Below are 21,056 nucleotides of genomic sequence, written 5' to 3' on the forward strand. Positions count from 1 at the left end.
AAAAACGAGTGAAGACAGGACATCATCGCATTTTGTTCTTACGCCCAACCCGGTAAGTTTGGGAACACGGGTTCACGCTGGAGAAGCGGTGGTGTCTGGGGAGGACTACAAAACTCGGGTTCCCGAAGTGGGGCTGCTCCGGGGCCACGGAGGGAGGGGGAGAGAACGTCGAGAAAGAGGCAGAGCTCAGGGGAATGGAGGATGGAACACAGAGCGCGGCCGGGACAATGGGGCAGGCGGGCCGTCGTGACACAAAAACGGGGCGGTCCGCTACCGGGATGCGGTCTCGACGGCGGGGTAGCCCCTGAGCCCGGTGACTCGTTGCCCGCACCCAGCGCTAGCGCGTGAGCGCGCCCGCAGAAGCACCCGACCGACTGGAGGAAGAGAAAGGGGCCAAGGGGCCCTCCTTCCAGCTCTACGCCGCTCTCATTCAGAGACCTGAGGTCAAGAAAGGGGAAGGACGGAGCCCCGGAGCAACAGAAGTCAGGCGCTGCCAGGGGCACGGAGGGAGGAGCCAGGGGAGGGCCGCCGACCGCGGCTCCCGCTCCTCCCCGGGCCGGGGCGGACCCGAGGCCTCGATCCGCCTTCCCCGCGCCGTCCTGGTCACGGCCCGCGGGGGTGCCATGCCGGGACGCCTGCTGCGGGGCCTGTGGCAGCGATGGCGCCGTTACAAGTACCGCTTCGTTCCCTGGATCGCGCTGAACCTAAGCCACAACCCGAGGTGAGAGGGCGCGGCGGCCGGACGAGGAGCTCCTGCCTTCAGCTCCCAGACGCCACCACTGCTGCGGGACGGAGGCGGAGAGCCGGAGGCGGACTGGGGGCCTGAGGCGGGCGGGTGGAGCCAGAGGTGGGCGGGGCCTGATGCGGGGCGGAGCCTGTGGCGGGGGCGGGGCTGAGGGGGGCGGGCCTGGAGGGCGGACCCTTAGGCGGCTGAGGGGTTTAAGGACCGCTGGGCAGTGGCGGGCGGGGTCAGGGGAGAGCTGGCGGCCTGTAGCGGGCGGTGGCTTCAGGTGGGCGGGGCCTATGGCCTCTTTCCCAGTATCCGCCGCGCTACCGGGCGCGCTAGGCCGGGTTCACCTTCGGGAGATGTTACCTGTTCTTCCCTATTGCTTTCGGCGCTGACTGGGGCGCTTGTATCTGGGCAAAAAATGGAAAGTTTTTTAAGAGACCGCTCTTACCGCGTGAGAGTGCGTGGCCTTTTCTCCACCAGGGCTTAGTTAGGAGCTTGAACTTCCTCAGAAAAGCGAAGCCAGGGTTTATTTTCATAGTTCATGGAAGTACTTCACGTGGTGAAGGCAGCCCAGTCCAGCCAGGCTGTGAGAATAGCGTGGAGTAGCTCGCGCGTTAAGAATGGGCAGAACAGCACTCAAAGCAGGTCGGAATGATGGGTTTGGGATTGGAGTGCGTCCCGCCGGCATTATTAAGGACGCACTAGTGATCAGCAGCACAACACCGTGCTTACCAGAGAAGCTGTGCCTCTCTGAAGTCAGTGTCCGAAAAATAGGGAAGCAAAGCGCTTTCCCGAAGTTGCATACTAGGGAAACAGACCAGTTGTATCATGACTACGGAACTGTGAGGCGGGAATTACAACCTTTATGTTCAAATACAAATAGTCTGAAAAGAGAATGGTTATGAAAATAAGAGATGCAGTTATTAAAGACGTTAGTACTGCTGGAGGGAATGCCACAAAGTATATGATGTTCAGTATGTCTTTGAAACTACAAGGCCATTTTTTAAAAGCCATTGAATGTGAGGTCATTCATTCTCACTGTGATGACCTTCAGCTTGGCTGTTGGGTGTAGTGCCGGAAAGAGCTGAGCTTCCTTTCTGCCTCTGGCTGTCCTGCTTACTGGCTTTGAGACCTTGGTCAAGTTCCCTAGTCTGCAAAAATGGAATAATGTAAGGACCCCACAGCGTGTGTTATAGAGTGGGCCTTTCATAAGTACTGGCTACTTGGGTGGGAAGTGTTGGGAGTTAGCTAACTAAAGCTCCACCAAACAATTCTTTTCTGAACTGTTTCCAGCCCTTCACACACATGAGAATAAGCTTATAGTTCATTAAGTCCAGTAACCCAGAAAGTATGCAGATAGTTTGGCTTTTATCCGTTGAAGGGGCAGTGAATAGAAACTTTTCCCATTTTCAGGACCCTCAGATATGTTCCAGAGGAATCCAAAGACAAAGTTATCTCAGATGAAGATGTCCTAGGAGCATTACTGAAAGTTTTCCAGGCTCTATTCTTAAATGATTTCAATAAACAATCAGAAATCTTGACTGTGCTTCCAGAATCTGTTAAATCAAAATATCAAGACTTACTGGCAGTTGAACATCAATGGGTGAAACTGCTTGAAAACAGACATCAACAGCAAAGTATCTTTAAACCAGAAGAAATTCTTTACAAGACTTTGGGTTTCAGTGTTGCCCAAGCAACTAGCTCATTGATTTCTGCTGGAAAAGGTGTCTTCGTTACTAAAGGATTGGTACCAAAGGGCGCGGTCGTATCTATGTATCCTGGTAACAGCACGATTAGTATTATACTTTGCCAAGCTTCTTACATATTGATAAATATAAGTTCAACAAAATACCCAGCCCTGTAATCCTTAGAGTAAGAGATTAAATTGAAAACTCGAATTTCCATAGATTTTTACAATTCTAATTTGGAAATTAACTGTTTGTAAATTGTTATGTGTTAGAAAGTATCCTGGAGTATTTGCTGGGATAAATGCATTTTTTTAATTCCAGGAAATCTTTCTAGTCAATGTTTACATTTAGAACATAGTAAGACCTACTTTGACAAATTGCTTAAAAAGCACTCGAGAAAAAAGTCAGTTTGGTTTAATAGCTAAAGATCAAAATGGTATGGATCAAAACGTAAAAAATAGTGTTTTAACCCATAAATCACTCAATAAAGACCTTCCTGCCCTTTCTATACTTGGAAAGTAAGGCAATTTCTGGGTAAAAGATCATTGACTAAATGCTCAATAGACAACATTATGTGTTAAACTAACATTATGTTATTTGGTATAGTGGAAAGTGTGTGTGTGAATATTTGAGCCAGATAGACCCATGTTTTTAAAAAGTAATTTTCTTGTTTTTGAATTTTACATTCCCAAGCAAGGGAGTTTCAGTTTCCTGCTGTACAAGTAACCTAATTGTGTGAAGACTAAATAGAATAAATAAATTAATACTAAAACAAGTTTAGTAAAAGATGAACATGCCTGGAACATGGGAAGCACCCAGTAAATATTTTCTGCTTTTGTTTTTTGCCAGTGAAAGGAGAAACAGCCTTAATGTCAGACTCATCTGTTCCCATATGTGTCTATATTATTTAATTATTAGCAAAGTAAATTTCTTCAAACTCTTTAGATGTCAAGTCACATTCTACTTAAAACATGTGTGTGTGTGTGTGTGTGTGTGTGTGTGTATCACTTTGTAAAACTGAGCCTAAAATGTGACGTTCATATTATCATTAACCAAGGTGCCCATATTCTATTTTGCTGTGTGGATAAATTGATTCTCTGCTCTATGTGCTATTGGACATCCACTCTTTAAAAGGGGGAAAGTAACTAAAGAGAATGTAATTATGTTTCAGAGAAGAGTTCTTATCACAATGCTTATGCTTTTTCATATTACTATAATATTTCTTTGGTTGTATAATAGGTACAGTATATCAGAAGTATGAGCCGATCTTTTTCCAGTCCATTGGAAATCCATTTATTTTTAGATGCCTGGACGGGGTACTCATTGATGGGAATAACAAAGGAATATCAAAAGTTGTGTACAGGTAAGTGATGTCCATGTTCAAATTTAATTATAGGAGACAGAACCACAGTTACCACAATGGTTATGACTAACAGCATTTTTACTTTATTTTTTATAAAAAGAGATGGAGTTGCTGTGTTGACCAGGCTGGTCTCAAACTCCTGGCCTCAAGCAGATCCTGCCATCTCGGCCTCCTGACATGCTGTGATTACAGGCTTGAGCCACTGCACCTGGCTCAGCATTTATACTTTAAACAAAATTCTGTTTAGATAGTTGCTGTGTAACAACTCAGTTGCCCTATTGATTATATAAAACTCTTCGAAAAAATACACTTGCTTAATTCTAGTGTTAATTTTATATTTTTGAATTCTATTTTAAGATACAGATGCATTAGCTAATGCTTTTCACCTATTTCAGATCATGCAATGGGAGGGATCGACTCGGCCCTTTAAAAATGAGTGATAGTACCTGGCTAACGTCAGAAATTCATAACCCCCTGGCTGTGGGACAGTATGTCAACAATTGTTCCAATGGTAAGAAGGCATCATGGGGCTGTGAGACAAGATATGGCAATGGCTAATTCTACTTCTTTGTCACATGACAGAGTGCCAAAGGCGGTTGAGTATAACATGTAATAAGCTAGTCAAGTCCTTAAGCAACTATCACTTTTAGAGGGATGATGTCAGAGAATTGGGGGAAATAATGATATACATTATTTATAATTCTTTAATTTACTGTTTTTCTTCTGATTTTGTAGTGAATATAGGCAACTGATAGCAACTGCCCTTTTGATCATTATTATTTTAGCATTTTTAAAATAGAAATTACTTGGTCAGTGCTCAAGATAGCTTTACAGATAAATGACTAGACTAGTATCTGCTTTCTGTTGCTAAGTTTGTGAGTCACTATATCTTCTCTAGGACTTGACTTTCCCATAGGTAAAAGTCTGATTGTTTGATTACATTTAACATGGGCTTTGGCATTAGTGAGAAACGAAGTCCAAGCCTGACTCTTTTATTAATATTTAACCTTTAATATTTCTGAGCCTCTATTTTCTGATATATAAAAAGTGAACAATAAAACATACATATATGTTTATTATGTATGTTGGTACATATTATCCAAACATATGCTTATTATATATGTTATTTATGCAAAAAGTAAATAATAAAACATGTTTTATATATGTCTTACTTTTTGAATATTTTATTTTATATATTTATGATTTACTACATATATATCTAAAAATATAAATAAGTAAATAAAATCTAAGTGCCTAGAGCATAGTAGTAATTATTTTGAGCATGTTTTGATAATTTAGAAAAACAGATATTAAGTATCATAATTCAATTCTGTTTTCCATGACCTTGTATAATGGTTCTTTTTCTAAAAATTATGTGCTCATTCCTAGACAGAGCAGCTAATGTCTGTTATCAGGAATTTGATGTGCCTGCAGTTTTCCCTATAGAACTGAAGCAATATCTTCCAAACATTGCCTACTGCTATGACAAACAAAGGTTAGTTTGCTAAAAGAGCATTTCATATCTTCTGTCTTATGCTATACTTAAAAAAATATAGAAGGAAAAGCTATGTAGAATTTGGGAGTTTTTTTAGTGAAAAATTATAACTTAGATTTTTATGTTCATCACACCTTAACGTGTTAATGTAGGCTTATTTGAAATTGAAAATTTTCCTTAAACCTAGATCATTCTGCTTATTTTTACCCATTTTTATTCTATGGTAATACTGCATAAGTATCCACCTTAAAGTTTTTTCAAGTGATTCTGTCGTTTTTCCTACCCACAAAATCTTCAAATATATTTTTACTTTGATCATTTATAATATCATGTTCTCTACCTTGTATGAAAGCACCCAGTTGAAGAAAGAGGCCAAATTATATGATGATTTTTTTGCAAATTTCACTATTAGATTCTTAATAATGAAAAAAAAAGGACTATATCCAGAAGACACATATTTTAATGTAGCATTTATTTTCTGTTCATTAAGTAGAAAGTCTACTGAGAATATTCAAATAACAATTTTAAAATATAGATAATTCTGGAGAGCTAAGAGTTCTTTGTTAACAGTGATGTAGAAAGGTATCTTTATTATTTCACTGAGTTGCTAGCAAACTTTATTTTATATAGGATTTATTAAATTGTCCTTCTAAAGTGAATGATATTTAAAACATGAAATATTTCATATACTTAAAACTTGAGGCCAGGCATAGTGGCTTAAACCTGTAATCTCAGCACTTTGGGAGGCTGAGGTGGGTGGATTGCTTGAGCACAAGAATTCAAAAACAGCCCAGACAACATGGCAGAACCGCTTTTCTACAAAAAGTACAAAAATTAGCTGGGTGTGGTGGTGCACACCTGTAGTCCCAGCTACTTGGGAAGCTGAGGTGGTAGGATCCTTGACCTTGGGAGCTGGAGGTTGCAGTGAGCCAAGATGGCACCATTGTACTCCAGCCTGGGTGGTGACAGAGCCAGATCCTGTCCCAAAAAANAAAAAAAAAAAAAAAAAAAAAACTGAAAACTTGATAACTTTTGCTTTTCTGCATGTATATGTTTGTGTGTTTATCAATTAGCTTTTCTTAGCCATATACTCCAGGGCATGTTATTAGAACTTTGAAGGTGTACATGTAACAATATCTTATGATGTCTAGAAAAAAGTATTTTTTTAAATTCCAATTAATTTTAAGTAATTTTATTTTTCAGAATATAAGATACAAATGAATAAAAGAAAAACTATAATGTCATTTTAAAATCCTTTTTGTGATACTAGTTTTGGGGGCCTAAACTTAGAAACAACATTGTCAGAAGAAGTAATCAGTTGTATAAACATTGATTTGTTATTTTTTAAACGATATAGACATACTCTCATTTAGAATACCTGCATCAGGGATAAGTACTCTTTCCTCATGGAAATCAAACATATAAACTAAAATGTAAGGAACCTGAGTAAAGTTACATTTATAAAACCCATATTGGTTATATTAAAAATATGAGCTTATATTTATTAATGTTCCACCTTTTGTATATATTTCTTTTTGTTTTCAGCCCACTTCGATGTGTTGTTCTTGTCGCACTTAGGGACATCAAACAAGGAGAAGAGCTTTTTTCAAACTACTACACAATTGTCAGCTAACTCTGTGAATCAGAAATTAGGTTTTCTACTCAGCTACTGAGTTAATTCTAAGTATTTTTTTTGTTAATCACTTCTCTGAATTCTACGTGTAGAACAAATATTTTGAGACCTAATTGGAATAGGAATTTTTTATGTTTTTGTTGATACTATATTTGTTCCAGTTTCATGATAAAAGCTATTACAATTCAAATTTGCTTCATTACAATTTCAAATTTGTAATGCAATTCTAATTTTAATTGGTTTTCACCTGAATACACAATAGCTTATTAAATTAAAACCTACTACTTGAACTTATAATTTCAATTTTTCTTTTGTTTATTTTGTAAGCTCTGTGATTTATAAAATTGTAGCCCAGCATCAGCAGTTCTTGTAGTACTGCTGATGTATACAAACTTCTGTAAAAACTTTATTTTTACAGAATCGAGTAAAAAATGTCTGTTGTGTTCTCATGAGTAAATTGGTGTGTGTATATATAATGTAAAGATGGCTCTAGCTGGGTAAGGGGAAAATGTGAGGTTATTATGCTATTGTCTTTACTCTTTGAACATTTTCACAGCAAAGAAAAGGTGAAAAAAAAAGTGCAAGATAGTGTTGGTGGGAGGGACACTTATTCCACGTGTTTCATGTCTTCATGTGGAGGCTTCCACTAGTAATGTTCCTAGCCTCTCTCTCCACTCACTGGAGGAAGACTGATGACTGCCTGATTATGTTTGAATAACTAGGCACCCATGTCCTGTACCCTTCTAGATCCTTCTCTGTGGACTCTGCCTGCCAGCAGAAAAAAATGTATCCTGACAGTTCTCTGCCTTGTGCAGAGTAGCCTGTAGCCAGCCCATCCAGTGACAGTGAGTCTAGGTGTAATACATTAGCAAGCCAACCTGGCTGCAGCCCTGAAGCTACCTTCCCCAGTTTTATTAGCAATAGTTACTTTGACCTCCATCAATCTGACTCCAGCTCTCCGAGTTCCAAACTTGGATAGGAAAGTGGGTGTTCTTGACTGGGCTCCTCAAATCTTCATGGAACCTATAGAACTATATTCTGACCACCTTCCTTACAATAAGCTTTACTCACCTAGTTTATTGCAATTTCAGTAGCCTCTCAGTCGCCTTCCTTATTTCCACTCCTATCCCCCTTACACAACATATTGCCAAGTGTGATTTTTTCAAATGAGTCAGGTCTTGAAAGACCCAGCTCAAAACCCTCCTCCTGTCATGAAGTCCTTCACATGCATGATCTGCTCATGACCTGAGCTCCTCTCCTGTTTTCCCCTTGCTCACTCCACCTGGCCCACACCTGCCTCCTGGCCACTCTTCGAACCTCCCAGGCACATTCCCACCCCAGGACTTTTGCACTTGTTCTGCCTATAAACATCTTACCTCAGATAGCCACAGAGTTTGTTCTCTCCCTTGCTGTCACCTCAGTGAGGAGCATTGCCTAATCACCCTATTGAAATTTATAATCCCTCAAGGCCCCCTCCCAATATGTTCCTCATTCTACTTCCCTATTCTCTTTAGCACTTACCATCAGCAAGCTCAAGAAGCATACTCTAGTTGGAAATTATGGCCAAAATGACTCCTAGTAACCCAGATGTAACGAGATAATCCTGCTTCCACAGGCTTTTCCATCTCCTAAAGCCTAAAGTACTGAGCTCTCATATGGCACTTGGTTGCATTCTTGCTGTATTCAAAATATGTGTGCTTAACCCCACTCTGAAGGCATTTATATCGTGTCTCCACCACAGAGCCCTACACGCTAAGGTCCTTTGGTGTCTGAGAAGGAAGGAATGTAACCAGAGCAGAGGAGTCAAGGTTTTTGCTCTCCTTTTATCCCTTTCTTGGCCTTGTACAAACTGGGTATTATGGGCAGTCTGATCACTGCATATTAAAAATGGAACTACATAAAGCTCTGGTCAGAACAAATGAAATATGGGGACAAACTTGTGAAATAAGGCCAAGATAGTAGCTTTAGCTTGAAAAGATGTTTAGGAAAGATATGACTAGAGTCAATCAAACTATGAATAACATGGATAAGGAAGACTAGTTGACTGCAAATATAGACTAAGTAATATTTGATCAAATTTCAGATACGTCTTCCTAAAAGACAGTTACCTAAAACAGTGTTTGAAACATAACATTCGACAAATGTTTCCTGAATTAAACTAAAAGTATAATCCTTACTTTGGACTTTTATTATACATGGAAAACTATTATAGAGGATTTAAAGAAAACATTTAATCTACCAACTTCACTACCTATCATGTATCTTATTTACTACATGTGAAACCAATGTAACAGTGGTATAATAGCTACCTATTTGGTATAGCTTAAAATTCATTAAATAACGTATCTATTTTTGGCAAATATCCACACAAACCAAGAAAAAAAAGATTCCCAGATTTTTATTTCTGGAACTGTACACCAGGTATTAAAGTACAACAAATACAAAATAATGCTAAAAAAAATCAGTGTTTATGTACAAATATTAAAATCAATGCAACAATAGCAACTTCCTCTTGAACATCTGATACTGAAACTTGTTCTGATTGTCACTAATTTATCTCATACTCACAGGGTACTTACTTCAAACTGGGACAACTGAAATCACTGGTCATCTAAGAGGAATATTAATATCTACGATATTTAACAATAAAACTAATAGTTTCCTCCATTTAGTGAAAAAATTAGGAACTTTTTAAAAAACATAGTAATGTCAATATTTTATAAATTATTTCAATTTCCATTTGTAGACAATGTGCTTTGAAACTCTGGGCAAACAATCTCCTTGGTGGTCAGGATTATTCGTTAGTTTACATTCAAAGTTGAAATATTCACTAGAGACTTTGGTTAAATTAAATAGTATCACTACGTACTATTAGATCTGATGTTCTCAAATATTTACGACCCTCAACATTTTAAAAAGGAAATGATTGCACAACTCTTTGACCTAATTGTACAGATTTTAGTATTTTTTAAACAGTAATTTACATCCTTCAAGTAAATTCAGCAGTTGACCATGACAAGAGGAAAACTAAACATTTAAAAAGCTAGCATGAAAAAGATGAAGTACAACTAACAAATGTATTGCTATAATCACAGCACCAGTTACACTTCTAAATGAATCCACTGTCCTCTTCAAATTCCCTGTACATAAAAGATATATCAGCCAACACTGCAACTGCTCACCATAAGTTTTTGGTTTGTTCATAAGAAAATATTGCGGCAAAGGAAAAAAAAGAATTTATCACAGTTTCTTATAAGAATTGTGCTTAACACTTGATAATAAAGGCATTATTGTTTCTTCATACGACTGCAAATCAGTTGTTTTCTTGCTTCCAAATGCAATTCTTTTAATAAACAGTAACAAATTCTCTGTTAAGATGTTTAAACTGAGAGAGAGAAAAAAACAGTAAATCCAGCTTTTAAAAGAAAATTCAATAAATAGCTATTTTACATGGATAAAGTCATAGTGGTACAATTTATGAATGTCACATCAAGCATGCACAAAAATGGTATTATACATGACAGAAGTAGTCAGAAAATATTGAATTAGATCTAAAAAGATATGAAGAATTTACACTTATATACAAAAATCTTGCAAATTATTGCCTCATTTTAACAAGGAATTAAAAGTAAACGTTACCAGCTAGTTAGCACTCTCTAAGAGGCTAAAATCAGATTGGCATTTAAAAATCTGTTAAACTAGCTGGAATTTATTTTTCTCTCATACCATCTTCTGGATTTTGGTCAAAAATCTTTATTTAAATAACTAAAGTGTCCATTCAACTTGCTGATAATCAAAACTTTAGATAAGAAACACTGTTTCTATCTTATATCAAGACCCCAGCAATGCATAGATAAACTGAATATATTACTGCATCAGCTACTGAGAATGGGCATGTTCATTTAAGTGCAACTGGTATTAGCATTCAGTCATCTTTGTGTAAATTATTTATACAGACCAGCCACTGTAAACCCAGAGTAAAAATTAAAGTTATAACAATGGAAGATTATGGAAGATTATGGCCAGTATCTTACTAAATTATAGAAAGTGTACTGATTTTTAATAAAAGAAATAAGGTTCAAAGTTTAGCACAACAACACAGCAATTAGAAGCTGACAACTTGAATAAAAATATAAGAAAGCAACACAGAGCCCAGGCTACCCATTATTTACTGTGTGCATACAGGAATGCTATACTTCAGATGTATAAATTAGAGACTGATTTTAAGTTATTAACTACTTTTTGTCCACTGTGCTAAACTAAATTTTATAGTAATGTGCTACTGCATAAACACTTCAAAGCAATCTTCATTAAAATGCTGCAAAGAAAAACAATACACGTCATCCAAAATGAAGGATGTCATTGCAGTTCACAGTTTGTATAATAAATACCCTCCCTTTCGATCACTAAGATCACTACATCCTATCTACTCATCAGCACAACCTTGAAGCAAATTATACCTACAAGTATCAGCAATGCAGCCAAACATTAAGGTTTTTTGCAAAGCAACTAGTAAAAATCAATAATTTTAATTAAGACGGTACAGAAAAGGTCATTCTCTATTTTAACAGTACTATAAAAGCAAAGATTACATCCTAATACTGTATTACACATTGTTTAATTCCCCTTATAACTTAAAAATGCATGTTTATAGCGCAAAAATGGCCAAAGTTTAGGACAATGGCTTCTCATTCACAATATTTGGAATAAAAATAAAACTGAGTTTGAGACACATCTGAATGTCTATCACTTTTTAAAACTTAAGTGGTAATGTACCATTCTGTTTCAGATAGGAACTCACATTTTTCTTGCCAACTCTTCAAGCTTAACAAAAAAGCTTAAATATACTTCAAGGTTCTACTGCATTAGGTATAAAATCTAGAAGTCCCTCTAAATATTAACACTTTGAACTGCAGTGCTACAAACAACTTAAAAGGTGTCCCAAAATGTAAACCATTGAGTGGCAATATCCTAGGCATTGTAGACTGTGCCTCTGCGAGTCGACTGCCTCAGGAAAAACTAAATTATCAATGACTGGTATGAGTTTTTAAGATTACAATCTTGACAATGGTGGACAAAACCCCATCTGAGTACCACATTTTTCAAATGCCAAATTTTTAGCCAATAAATGACGTTACACAGAAATCTCCTGGCAGTAACATGACCAATTCTGTGTAAGGTAGCCCTGGTCTGGAATTTTGAAACAGGATCCAAGCAAGCGTCTTCATTATTTGCACACAGTTCCTCGTGCTGGCTTCCATAAAGATGGACTTGCTGTTTTGTAAACTGAAGTGCTCTAGTTGAATACAATGAGAGAAGTTTCCGTTTTTAAAAAATCCTTGCATGTTTGTGCAGTTTAAATAAACCTACCCCTGCTTTTATTAATTAAGAAAATAAAACCAAAAAAATGCTACATTGAGCAGGGATTGGGATCGGTACCTGTAAACATTGTTATTCCACTGCATCCATTACGGCAAAAGGAATTTACACAAAAAGAAGCCACACCATTCAGTTCAGAAGATCTGTGCTGGTTTTGAGCTGGTGGCCTCTGTCTACAGGTTTTAAAATTGGGAGTGAGGGCAGTGGGGAACAGAAAAGAATAGAAAAAGGGAGTGGGGAAGAGGTATTGGGAGATGAGGAAGAGAGAAGCAGAGCTTAAAGCTGCACCACAGAGTTCAATCTTAGTTCCCAACTCTGCTGATCATAGTTCATTTCCACATTTATGGATTGAAAAATGAAAATACTCTTGATAAATCAAGATATAGTTCTATACATACTGACATCACTGATGTCATAGTGAGAAAGGTTCAAACTTCCAGTGAAAGACTATGCAAACCTGATAGCTCCCCTCAAGTTCACTGCTCCTGAACACGCAGTTTCCGGGCTCCTCACTCAGGTCACTCAGAGTGCAGGGCCGCGTGCTGATGCAGAGCATGGGCACTGATGAAACCATTGGTCTCGTTGGCAGACAGACTGCCAAAGTCAGCCACCGAAACAGCCATTTTGGCACTGGTGATGTGATGTGTGTGATTTTCAAAGTCCACACCCAGGTTATTTACAGAAACTTCATTCATAAAGGATTCAGGGACAGCAATGCCCATTTTCAATCTTTTTGCTGGTCTCTCTGACTCTTCACTGCACATGTTCATAGGGTTTAGCTCCGAATGATAAAATCCAGTCTCAAATAAATTAAAACAATCACTTTCCCCATTGCTGGGCAGGGTGAGTAACTCTTCTGTTACAACAGGCACATGATTAACTTGTCCACGGGGTGTGTTGCCCAGTGGAGGAAAGCTATCATCCAAACAATTCACATCTGTGGGGTCGCAGACGGTTGCTACACTGTTGGTCAACGCTAAAAAGGAATGGAAAACCGTTTAAGTGAGTGGTCCTATGAAATGAAACAGAGGACACAATTTTGCAACAAGCTGTTCTAAACAACACAAAAAGATCTTCATTTTACCTGTCAAATCACTGGCAGTGAAGGAGTTGAGAATGTTCAGCTGTTGATCAGGAATAGGCTCAGGCCGGTTAGAAGTTAAGGCTGAAGCATTTACCGTCCCACCCAAAGCTTCTGTTTCATCTACTAAACGATCCATATAGTCCCTGAAAAACACACGCCAGTAATTTTATGACTGTACATCACAGTTAAAAATAAGTCTTTGACGTCAAGCCCACAGTACTTACGTAACTCCAGGGTGATGGTTATATCGTTTTTTCCCAAATCTTGTCTGTTGAGCAAAGTAATCATAACGTTCAGATTTCTTCCACATATAGTAGAATGCTACACATTCAGCAACTGTTCTAGTTCTCACCTAATGAAAAAGTTGAATTTTAAAAAAAAGAACTCAACCATTTTTGGGGGAACTTTTCTTTTCTAAAACACTACAACTTCAATCTATGGGTCTTATTTTTCTATCTTCTCAATTATAAAGTTCTGAACATTTTTATTAGTGGAATATTTAATAACGAGGCCATTTTCAAAAGCCCAAGCTTTTTAAAAAATCAGAATGTATTAGTTTATAAAACAATTGTGAATCCAGAAATTATCTCACACCTTTACAGAAAATCCTAAAACCCTGGCATCCTTTACTTTTCTTCACTGAACTCTGTGATTTTGACTACAGTGAGGGTTAACTGTGGATTAACTAACCCCTGAGAGGTCCATAAATGGATTTCACTGGGATCTATTAATTCACAAAATTATATTTAGATACACTTTTCTGGGGATAAGGAATGCAGCCTCATCAGATTGAGTTTCACTTTCCAAAAGAGATGAAGAACCCTTGGCAAATGGACCGACAATCTATAGCATCTGGAATTTAAGATGATTTACTAACTAAAGGCAGGGCTTTCTCCCTCCAATATGTTTGGCTTTTAGATCCAACGGATTTTGGAAATAACAAGAATAAAATTTACGCCTCATCAACTTGGCTCCACACCCAAACCAGGGTTCCACTAACTACATACAGCCACAGATATGAATTCAGATGTATGAACAAAATTCTTCATCCTTATCCAATAAACACTTTCTCCCTTGCTTAATCAGTACCCAATAAGGAAGTTTCAGTATCTCTATCCTGACTCCTAAGTCGTGATATAAGATTGCTAATATAGAAACAAGCTTTTTAAACCAAGAAATACAGTATACCTTTCAATAAACATCATTAACTATAAGTCTTCACAGAGAATGCAGGCTTCGTGGGGCCACAGACCTTTTCTGTCTTATTCAATGATGTATCTCTAGTGCCTAAAACAATGTCTGGTAAGTGGAGTGGAAGGACGTAACTGTTTACGGAATTAATGGATAGAGTAAATTTCATAAGTCATTACAAAACTGTTTTATTTTTACTTAAAAGGACAATCCAGACTTCTTTAAAAATGTTCTATTCACTAAATTATATGCTTTATCTCATCTTTGAGAAACATTAGGTTTTCAAATATACAGAAAGTGTGAAATTTTCAGCATCAATACTGGAAGGTCTAGCTAATGCAGTAAGACAAGAAAAAGAAATACAAAGTATACAGATTGGGAAGGAAGAAATAAAATTGTCTCTGTTCACAGGTGACATGACTGTCTATGTAGAAAACTCCAAAGAATCAACAAAAAATCCCCTGGAACTAATAAGCACTTGCAGCAAAGTTTCAGGATGACAACTGAAATCTGAAATTTAAAATATAAGACCATTTACACTAGCACCCCAAAATTAAAATACTTGGATATAAATCTAACAAAATACATGCAAAATCTATATGAGAAAAACTACCAAACTCTGATTTAAAAAATCAAAGAAGAACTAAATAAAGAAATACTATACGCTCATGGATACAAAGACACTTCATTATTAAGATGTCAGTTCTTCCCAACTTGATCTACAGATTCAGTGCAAACCCAGTCAAAATCCCAGCAAGTTATTTTATGGGTTTCAACAAACTAATTTTATATAGAAAGGCAAAATACCCAGAATAGCCAACATAATACTACAAAAAGATAAAATCAAAGTATCGACACGCCACAACTTCAAGATTTACTATAAAGCTATAGTAATCAAGATAGTATGGTATGGGGGCAGGGGGAGAGAGACCAACAGATTTAAGGAAGACAGAGCCCAGAAATATACCCCAGAGATACAGTCAACAGATCTTTAACTAAAGAGCAAAGGCAATTCCATGGAGGAAGAATGTCTTTTCTACAACTGGACATCCACATTAAAAAAAGAAATCTAGACAAAAGCCTTACTCCTTTCAAAAAATTAACTCAAGATTAATTATAGACCTAAATGTAAATGCAAAACTATAAAGCTCTTAGAATATAACTGTAGAAAATCTAGGTGACCATGGGTTTGGCAATGATTTTTTAGATAAAATGCTAAAACTTTTACTCTGCAAAACACACTGGTAAAAGAATAAAAAGACAAGCCTGAAAATGGGAGAAAATATTTGCAAAACATCTATCTGATAAAAGAATAGAATCCAAAATATACAAATAACTCCTTAAGCTCAACAAGAATACAAACCACCCAATTAAAAACTGGGCAAAAGATCTGAATAAACACCTGAAAAAAGACATACAAATGGCAAATAAGCATAAGAAAAGTTGGTCAACATCACACTCATGAGGAAATTACAAATTAAAACAATAAAGAGATGGCATTAAAAACTGTTACACTGGTGAAAATCCAACACTGACACCACTAAATGCTGGTGAAGATGTGAAGCAATAGAACTCATTCATTACTGTTGGAAATACAAAATGGTACAGCCTCTTCTGAATAAACATATTTTTACCATTCTATCCTGTAATCCTTACTCCTTCATATTTAGCCAAAGGAACTGAAAACTTACATCCACATAAAAGCCTACACATGAATATTTACAGTAGCTATAATCATAATTGCCAAAACTTGGAAGCAACCAAGATATCCTCTAATAGTTAAGTGAGTAAATACACTGGTACATCCATATCATGGAATACTATTCAGTGATAAAAAATAATGAGCTGTAAGTCTGAAAAAGAAAACAAAAACAAAAAGCCCCATGGTAAAAACTTAAATGCATAGTGCTAAGTCAAAGAAGCCAATCGGAAGAGGCTACCTACTGTAAAATTCCAATTATATGACATTCTGAAATGGCAACAGTACAGATAATAAAAAGATCAATGGCTGCTAGAGTTTGTTGGTGGGGGGAGGGGGAAAGGACAGAGGAAGAACAAAACATGGGATCTTTAGATGAGTGAAACTACTCTGTACGATACTGTACTGGTGGATAGATATTACTATATATTTGCCAAAACACAATGGAATGTACAACAAGAAGAGTGAACTCGAATGTAAACTATGGACTTTAATCAACAATAATGTATCAATACTGGCTCATTAATTGTAACAAATGTATCACACTAATATGAGATATTAATAATAAAAGATATAATAATAACTATAGGGGTGGAAGGGACATATGGGAACTCTATACTTTCTGGTCAACTTTGCTGTAAACCTAAAACTGCTCTAAAAACTAAAGTCCACTAGGTTTTGTAAAAGTGTAAAATACTGATCTACCCCCCCAAATACTTCAGAACCCTGCCTTTCTTTAGATGAAAAGAGGAAACAAACGAAGCATATTTTAAAAATTATTCCAGCTATTCTAATGAATATATGTATATATTTTAAATAGACTTTAGTTTTTAGAGTAGTTTCAGGTTCACAGTAGAACTGAGCAGAAAGTAGAGAGTTCCCAAGTTCTCCTCCTCTCAACATCCTACACTGAAGTGGTACATCTGTTAAAAATCAATGTACCTACCTGACACATCAACACCCAAAGTCCATGGTTTACATTAGGGTTTACTCTTGATGTTGTAGATTCTATGGGTTTTGACAAATACATAACATGTCTCTACCATTACAGTATCACACAGGATGGTTTCATTGTCCTGAAAGTGGTCTGTGCTCTGCCTATTCATCTCTCCCTCCTGCCTAGGCCCTGGCACCAGTGATCTTTTTATTGTTTCCCTAGTTTTGCCTTTTCCAGAATATCATATATTGGGAAACCTACAGTATGGAGTCTTTTCACATTGGCTTCCTTCGCTTAGTAACATACATTTAGGATTCCCCATGTCTCCTTGTGGCTTCTTAGCTCAATTTTTTTTAGTGCTGGACAACAGTCCAGTTCTAGAGGTGCCACAGTTTACCCTTTCACCTCAAAGGACATACAGGTTCCTTCCAAGTTTTAACAATTATGATGAAAGCTGCTATAAATAAACACTTTTGTGTGGACATAAGTTTTCAATGCATTTGGATAAATTCCAAAGGGCAGGACTACTAAATTATATGGTAACAGTATGGATGGTATTGTAAGAAACTTCCAAGCTATCTTCCAATGTGGCTTTACCAGTTTGCATTCCCACAGGTAATGAATAAGGATTCCTGTTGCTTCACATCCTTTCCATCATTTGGTGGTGTTAGAATATGTTTCTAGTTGTTTTGGTAACAATGCTTCTTCTTTCAGCAACAGCTGTTCTCACTGCTGAACAGAAATTATTTTGAGGCCACAAACCTCTGAATGGCTTGATAAGAAATGAAAGTCAAGGAGAAATGAGAGTGGGACTTCCTTAAAAATACAGAGAATCCACTTTCTGTGTTAACTGTTTCTGTGAAAAGATATGTGAGCATACTATCAGCCATCCCATAAGCAGGCTGTGGCATCTCTGAGCAAATTAGTCATGTTAGAGTGATATCTGAAATGCTAATGGCAGGGGAACATTAATAAGTTGTTGCTTTTTTCCTCCTTAAGTAACTTATAAATGAGTTGCTTACATTCACTGTAATTGGTAATTTTTCTCTGTACTAATCTGCCCAATTTACCTTATTCTTCTGTATAAGATGAAAATCTTTTCCAAAAAGCATGAGTGCATGTTCAAAGCTTCGGCATTCTTCTTCCGTCCATGCAGTCATTCCTTCTAAAACAAATTTCAAATAAAATTTGTGGGCCCCAAAATTCCTTATGTGAATCACTGATTTATTTTCAATATGTCTTCCCTGTAAAAGGTAATAAACTCTCTCTCCCTCTCTTTTCTCTTCTCTATCTCTCCCTCTCCCTCTCTCTCTCTCTCTCTCTCTCTCTCACACACACACACACACACACACACACACACACACACACACACACACACACACAAATTCTGTATGCAAGAGATTTCAGTTAGAATTACCAGAGGTATGCATACTACAGATCAAGTCTAGAATATAAATATATAAACCCTGCTTTTTTCTACTACATTATGGGATATAAGAGTTTAACATTTTTCTGTAACATGCTTGTTTTTCTAATTAAAAAAAAAATTTTAAACAGTGAGCATATTTTTTAAATAGAAAAAAATGTCTACCTCCTTTACAGGGGGAAAGCAGCTCTGTTTGGTCTTACACCAAAACCACAAGTTCTAGCCAGGTAAAGTGGTTCATACCTGTAATCCCAGCACTTTGGGAGGCCAAGGCAGAAGGATTGCTTGAGCCCAGGAGTTCAAAATCAGCCTGGGCAACATGGCAAAACCCCATCTCTACAAAAAACAACTTAGCCAGGCATAGTGGCAGGCACCTGTAGTTCCATCTACTTGGGAAGCTGAGATGGGAGGATCATTTGAGCCCAAGAGATCAAGGCTGTAGTGAGCTGTGATTATGTCACTGCCCTGCAGCCTGGCAGACAGAGTGAGACCCCGTCTCAAAAAAGACAAAAAATAAAACCACTTTTAATTAGAGACCATAAGTAAAGTATAATCAATACGTATTTATTTAAAAGTGATGTGTGGAGTGCTATACTCTGGAAATAAGAAACAGTCCATGTGCTCAAAATACTAAATCCCATTTAACTTCCCAGCAGATGTTGGTGATTTCAGTATCTACTTGGGGCACAGACCTGGAAAGTCTTCACAGAGTCATACCCTAGACTTAAGAGTTAGTTATTACTCATCTGTTATCTCTGAAGTATCTCATTTGATACTGAGGACCAGGTCCCCAAGGCCATTAACAGTAGTCTGTAATAAAGCTGAAAAATAGTTTGAACTAAGGAAGAAACCAGTATTTTTTAGAGTTTTGAGAGCTTAAAATAATTTTTTCAAAGAAGCAACTTTCCTAAAGGAGACATTTTAACAGACTATCTCAATTCACAAGTTTACATGTATTAGTTTTAATACTTTTCCAAGTCATCTAGTAATAAGTATTATTTTCATTCTACTAAAATAGCTTTTATACTAAAAGCTATGGTGCATGCAATTCATTTATATAATGACAAAACATACGAAAATAAAAGTTAACCATTTTCCTTGACACACATAAAAGAACTATAAAATGTTATTAACGATTACTAAAAATACGCTTCTTAAAATAAATTGAGTGGAATATATTATACATGTTTCTTTTCTAATCTTTAATCTCTTTTTCATTTCCTGTCTGACTAAAAAAAAGAAAAAACTTTTTTTGAACAAAACCATAAAGTTAGTCTTTTTAATTACTTTGAACATATTGTCATCTCTGGGGTCTGCTTTGTTCTGTCACTATTTCTTCCAGAAAGTTGAGGTGGTGGGGGTGGGGGGCAGGGAGACTAATTTGTATTTGAACAATCTCTGATACATCTAAAAATAGAGGGCAAGAAAAGGAAAAATTATTTGACATGGAGCTGAACCAGATCTTACAAAAGTGTTACAGGATTGCTCTGTCCCTTAGGATACTTTGTTCATTCTGATCCCCAAATGACCATCTCTTGTCATTGCCCTCTCTTGAACCCAAGTGTTTCTTACCTTGAGAGGCCTTTCCATTGCAGCAGTACCTTTCAATTGCTTCCTTTATATTGTGGTTACACTTGAGAAGTTCATATAGTGCCTGGGGTGGATATTAAATAAATAGCATTCAAAGTTCATACTTAACAGCATTTTAAAAAACAGGTACAGAAGTCTTAATACTGGAGTCTTGATAAATACTGAAATCCTCTCTAATTTCAGGGCATTCGAAGGTGTATTTGCCCAGGCATTTAGTCTATATAACGATCGTGCAGATTAATTCTGGTACTAAGTGAGTTTGTTCATCCTCACACTACCTCTCAGAAGTCATCTCCCTGTATCATTTTTGATGGTTTTTTTTTTTTTGGTTGTTGTTTTAAAAAACACACTAGGTCTAAGATGAGAGTTTTCCCTATTTTAGATGGTTTTTTCCTAGTTTGGAAAAATTAGTTGCAGTCTATCCCCTGATGTCATTTCCTCCCTGTCTTTTTTAGTTTTAATAAAAGGGAACAGCAGCAGGCCTGGAATAACAGGCATGGCACTTCAGGCTAGGTTGATAATGGTCTCAGTTATTTCTATTTACCATGAAAGGTTCCACTTATTAAAATTAGAGTATCTTTCTATTAAATCTGCTTGGAATTGTGAACATAATAAAACAAGAACAACAGAATTCAATTGAAGTTAAATAATCCACCTTCCCAAGTAAGTTTTTGGGAAGCAAAGATGGTTCAGTATTAGGAAAATTTTTATTTTATTTTTATTTTTGAGACGGAGTTTCACTCTTGTTGCCTATGATAGACTGCAATGGTGTAATCTTGGTTCACTGCAACCTCTGCCTCTCGGGTTCAAGCAATTCTCCCACCTCAGCCTCCTGAGTAGC

General features: G+C 37.2%; 2 protein-coding genes across 3 annotated transcripts in view; one reads left to right on the forward strand and one right to left on the reverse strand.

Annotated features, from left to right (window-relative positions):
• The first annotated feature begins 248 nt into the window (after positions 1-248).
• SETD9 (SET domain containing 9) lies at positions 249-7,361 on the forward strand. Its single transcript, XM_017548692.2, has 6 exons — positions 249-721; positions 2,144-2,511; positions 3,658-3,781; positions 4,177-4,292; positions 5,171-5,276; positions 6,822-7,361. Exons 1-6 carry the CDS (start codon positions 624-626, stop codon positions 6,907-6,909), a joined length of 900 nt encoding a protein of 299 aa, XP_017404181.1. The 5' UTR covers positions 249-623; the 3' UTR covers positions 6,910-7,361.
• A 1,929-nt stretch (positions 7,362-9,290) lies between these two features.
• MIER3 (MIER family member 3) overlaps positions 9,291-21,056 on the reverse strand; it is a 36,574-nt gene continuing 24,808 nt past the window's right edge. The window contains exons 9-13 of one of the 2 annotated variants that reach the window (XM_017548691.2): positions 20,198-20,279; positions 18,270-18,361; positions 13,597-13,724; positions 13,373-13,515; positions 9,291-13,264 (exon numbers count right to left, since the gene is read on the reverse strand). In XM_017548691.2, the coding sequence (XP_017404180.1) occupies positions 12,807-13,264; positions 13,373-13,515; positions 13,597-13,724; positions 18,270-18,361; positions 20,198-20,279 (903 nt within the window). In that variant the 3' untranslated portion in view covers positions 9,291-12,806. Of the gene's footprint in view, positions 13,265-13,372; positions 13,516-13,596; positions 13,725-18,269; positions 18,365-20,197; positions 20,280-21,056 lie in introns of both variants that reach the window. The other variant, XM_017548690.2, reaches the window with a different exon arrangement.

The sequence above is a fragment of the Cebus imitator genome, unplaced genomic scaffold (genome assembly GCF_001604975.1).
Source record: "Cebus imitator isolate Cc_AM_T3 unplaced genomic scaffold, Cebus_imitator-1.0 Scaffold213, whole genome shotgun sequence".
In the NCBI taxonomy this organism is placed as follows: domain Eukaryota; kingdom Metazoa; phylum Chordata; class Mammalia; order Primates; family Cebidae; genus Cebus; species Cebus imitator.

Excerpts from the sequence above, each read along its gene's own strand:
- SETD9 (XM_017548692.2), top strand. The coding sequence starts at position 624 with ATGCCGGGACGCCTGCTGCGGGGCCTGTGGCAGCGATGGCGCCGTTAC. Across the intron at positions 722-2,143 it reads AACCTAAGCCACAACCCGAG|GACCCTCAGATATGTTCCAG; the intron begins GTGAGAGGGCGC and ends TCCCATTTTCAG. Across the intron at positions 5,277-6,821 it reads TACTGCTATGACAAACAAAG|CCCACTTCGATGTGTTGTTC; the intron begins GTTAGTTTGCTA and ends TTTTGTTTTCAG.